Here is a 3,409-nt window from a genome sequence, read left to right as displayed (position 1 = left end):
GCCGTTGCGGTGGTGGCGCGCGCCAGAGCTGGGGGCGCGCGGCTTGGGGCGCCGGTAGAGGTGCGTGTTGCCGCTGCTGTTGCTGCTGCTGCTGTTCATGGCGCCGGCAGGGACAGCACTGCTGCTGTCTGACGGCATGGGTGCCGTCGCGAAAGGGGGCTGGTAGGGCCTGGCGGCGGCGGCGGTGGTGGTGGTTGTGGTGTAGTGGTACGCCAGGTCGCCGCCGTCCGGGGCGGGCGGGTACTGCGACTGCGACTGCTGCTGCGACTGCTGCTGCTGCTGCTGCTGCACCGAGGCGTGCGGCGGGCCGCGCGGCTGCGGCATCTGGATCATCAGGCCGTTGGTGGTGGTGCTGCTGCTACCGCTACCGCTGCCGCCGGAAAGGTCCAGCTGCGAGAGCGACACGGTCGGCCCGCCGCCGTGCCCGCCGCGCCGCCGGGCAGCGACGGTGCCGTGCGGCAGTGCTGCCGCGTGCTGCTGCTGCCGCTGCTGCTGCTGCTGCTGCTGGCGGACCTCGAACTGCGCGCCCGTCCACAGCGCCGCGTCTACTGGACCCGCGGCGAGCCAGCCCGAGTTCGTCGCGAGGAGGGCGTCCCGGGCCGCCTTGTCGGCCACCTCCATGACGGCCTCGTGGCCCAGCAGCGGGGTGGTGACGGGCGTTTCGGGGAGGACCACCATGTCGTGGCTGTGGTGGTGGTGGTGGTGCTCCTGGTGGCCGCGGTCGTCGTGGTCGTGGCCGCTCTCCAGTTTGATGTGCTGCTGCTGCGGGCCGCCCGCGTCGCTAAAGGGGTCGTCGAGACTGCTCCTGTCGACAACAAAGACCTGGCCTTGACTGTATTGGTGGTGTTGGTGGTCGCTCGACGGCGGCGACAGAGGAAAGGCGCCGCCGTGCTCGTGCTCGTGCTCGTGCTCGTGCTCGCAACCCTGCCCCTGCTGCTGCTGCAGATCCGTCTGCGCGCGCTTCAGCGGGGAGCGGCTCCCGCCCGGCCTCGCCGCCAGCGTCGCGGCCGCCTTTTCGTACATCTTGGTCAGCAGGCCGGGCTTGGTGGGCGAGGCGCGCCTCGAGGGCGGCGCCGAGGCCGGGAACGACTGCTGCTGCTGCGGCTGCTGCGGTTGCTGTGCGGCTGCGGCGACGGGGCGGCGCGGCGAGCAGACGGACAGGTCCTCGAGCCGCAAGATCTCCGAGTCGGAAACGGACCCGGGCCCCGCCGCCGCCGCCGCCGTATTTTCGAACATGCGGCTAGGCGACGACAGAAAGCGCCGTTGGCGGCGCAGCAGCTCCAGGTTGGCCTCCATCTGCCGCTGGTGGTGGTGGTGGCGTAAGTGGAGCTGCTGCTGCTGCTGCTGGGACTGCAGCTCGTCGTCGGCTTCGGCCGGCACGCAGACGACGGCGTGGTCGTCCGACCTGTACGAGGTCGGGGGCGAGGCCTCTTCGTCGCCGTCGTCGGCCCTGCTGCTGCTGCCGCCCCCGTCGATGGAGAGGCGGAACATGTTGCGGTGGTGGTGGTGGTGGTGGTGGTGGTGGTGATGATCGACGTCGTCGGTCGACATGGAGTCGGTGGTGGCGCTGCCGTCCATGCTGATAAAGGCGTCGAGGTCGAAAAAGCCGTACCCTTCGTTGCTGCCGCCCATCGTGTCCTCCCACAGACCGGCTCCTGGCGGATCTGAGTTGGCCATTGTTCTCTGCAACGAGAAAGGCGCGGAGGGGGGGAGGAGAGTGTGGGATTTTTATGTGGGTTTTGTGTGTAGAGCCGGCTGCCTTTGCCGCCTTTCTTTCCTTTCTTGCCTTCCCTGCCCTGCGCTGCCCTGCTGTTTGCTTGTCTCTGCCTATTCCTTGTTTTTGCTTTCTTCTTGTTGTTTGCTGTTGTAGCTGCTGTCGGTTTGTTGGACTGTTCCTTGTTGCTCTTGTTGCTCTTGTCACGCGTAGAAAAGACTGACGGGAGATAATGAAGAAAGCAACACCATCTAGTTGGCTCCGCTGAGAGCTGGAAAGGGAGGCAAAGACTTGGGAGTGTGTGTGTGTGTGTGTGTGTGTGTGGCAAGAAACAAACGCCATGCGCCAACGGGACAGACTGCCCGTTGTACTGATATCCGCAAAATGTCTCCACAAGCCCGCCCACGTCCACAAAACAGAGGCTGCGGCTATGGCAACAGGAGATGGGATGGCGTTTTTCCTGCATGCTTGGGACTGCGGCCCCTTATGAAGCCTTGGGCGGGCATTTTGGGAATGAGACCTGCACTCTACCCGTTCTGGTAGGGCTGCAGGAGCCAAACCCAACACGCACTTACACCACACACGCACACACAAGCTCCCCTTTCTCATCCCTAGATCACCGGGGTGGGCGAGGCAACGAGCATGCGACTTTTGGCCCCCCCTCTTCGTCGAGGTCGATCCAAGGGCTTCGACCGACCAATCCATGACACCTCTCGCTTCTCCGCAAAACCCAGCCTTCACCTTCCTGTGACCAAGATTACCCGCCGAGAGACAGAGAGAGGCGAGGCGGCAAAAAAACAGACACGCAGACAAAGGAAAGGCAAGCAAATGTGGGGGCGGCGGCGGCGGCGTCAGCATCGCGGAGGGAGAGGGGCAGGCGGTGGCACGTGCCTGTTGGTGTTTGTCTGACTCCCAAGAGAGAGGGGAAGCTCGCCAAAACAAAGAAGGGTTTCCTGCGGAATTTTTCATGGGCGAATTGGGCCAGACCAGGGCATGGGTGGCGCGCGCTAGTGCTGATGGGGAGGTAGAATGAAATGGGCCTCGATCTGTCGTCAAACCCAAGCAGCTGGCGGCGCGCACAACTACTGGCATGTAGCCTCATCTCGGGCCAAGCCACCAGTGCAGGCCTTGGGTTTGTTCATTCCACCGTGGCTCTGCTTCCTCGCATGGCGGACAAGGGTGGGTGTCTTCTTGAGTCCCGAAAGAAAGAAAAATGTCGAGCCAAAATGGCTCGAGTTGGAAGGTCCAGGTCGATTCTTCATGGCAAAGGGAGAGAGGGCGGCCGGGTAGCTGAACAACCGTCCGTCCCTCCCTCCAGCACCGTCCGTCAGCTGCTGGAGGATCACGGGAACAATCTCGAATGCCAGATGGACACCATCTTTTTCTTTTCATTTTCCCCGTAGCCGTCGCCGCCCTGCGAGGTCCCGTGCGGTGCTGCTCGCTTCTGCCATCCTCCTTTGGGCTGTTTTCGTCAACCAAAAGCGACATATAAGCCCCGGCTAGTCGATCCCTACTCGTCGGTCTCCCCGCCCTCCGTGCCAGCTTCGAGACAGCGGCCATGGACAGTATCATGGACAAAGCGAGCGTCCATTGCTGTCCTACCGACGCCGGAAAAGGACGGCTAGTCGGCCTGGCCCAGAATGATGATTCCGATACTCTTGTCGTAGTGTGTCACCTCATGCGCTAAGCATCAAG

General features: G+C 63.4%; 1 protein-coding gene across 1 annotated transcript; it reads right to left on the bottom strand.

Annotated features, from left to right (window-relative positions):
• Positions 1-95: 95 nt before the first annotated feature.
• On the bottom strand, positions 96-2,037 carry GGTG_00725 (hypothetical protein; the record flags this gene model as incomplete). The annotated part of the gene is made up of 2 exons (XM_009218476.1): positions 521-2,037; positions 96-315 (listed from the first exon to the last, which is right to left on the bottom strand). The coding sequence occupies exons 1-2, from the start codon at positions 1,675-1,677 to the stop codon at positions 96-98; spliced, it is 1,377 nt and encodes a 458-aa protein (XP_009216740.1). The 5' UTR covers positions 1,678-2,037.
• Between the last annotated feature and the right edge of the window lie 1,372 nt (positions 2,038-3,409).

Source organism: Gaeumannomyces tritici, assembly GCF_000145635.1.
Source record: "Gaeumannomyces tritici R3-111a-1 unplaced genomic scaffold supercont2.1, whole genome shotgun sequence".
NCBI lineage: Eukaryota > Fungi > Ascomycota > Sordariomycetes > Magnaporthales > Magnaporthaceae > Gaeumannomyces > Gaeumannomyces tritici.
This window is presented reverse-complemented; position numbering and strand designations above follow the sequence as displayed.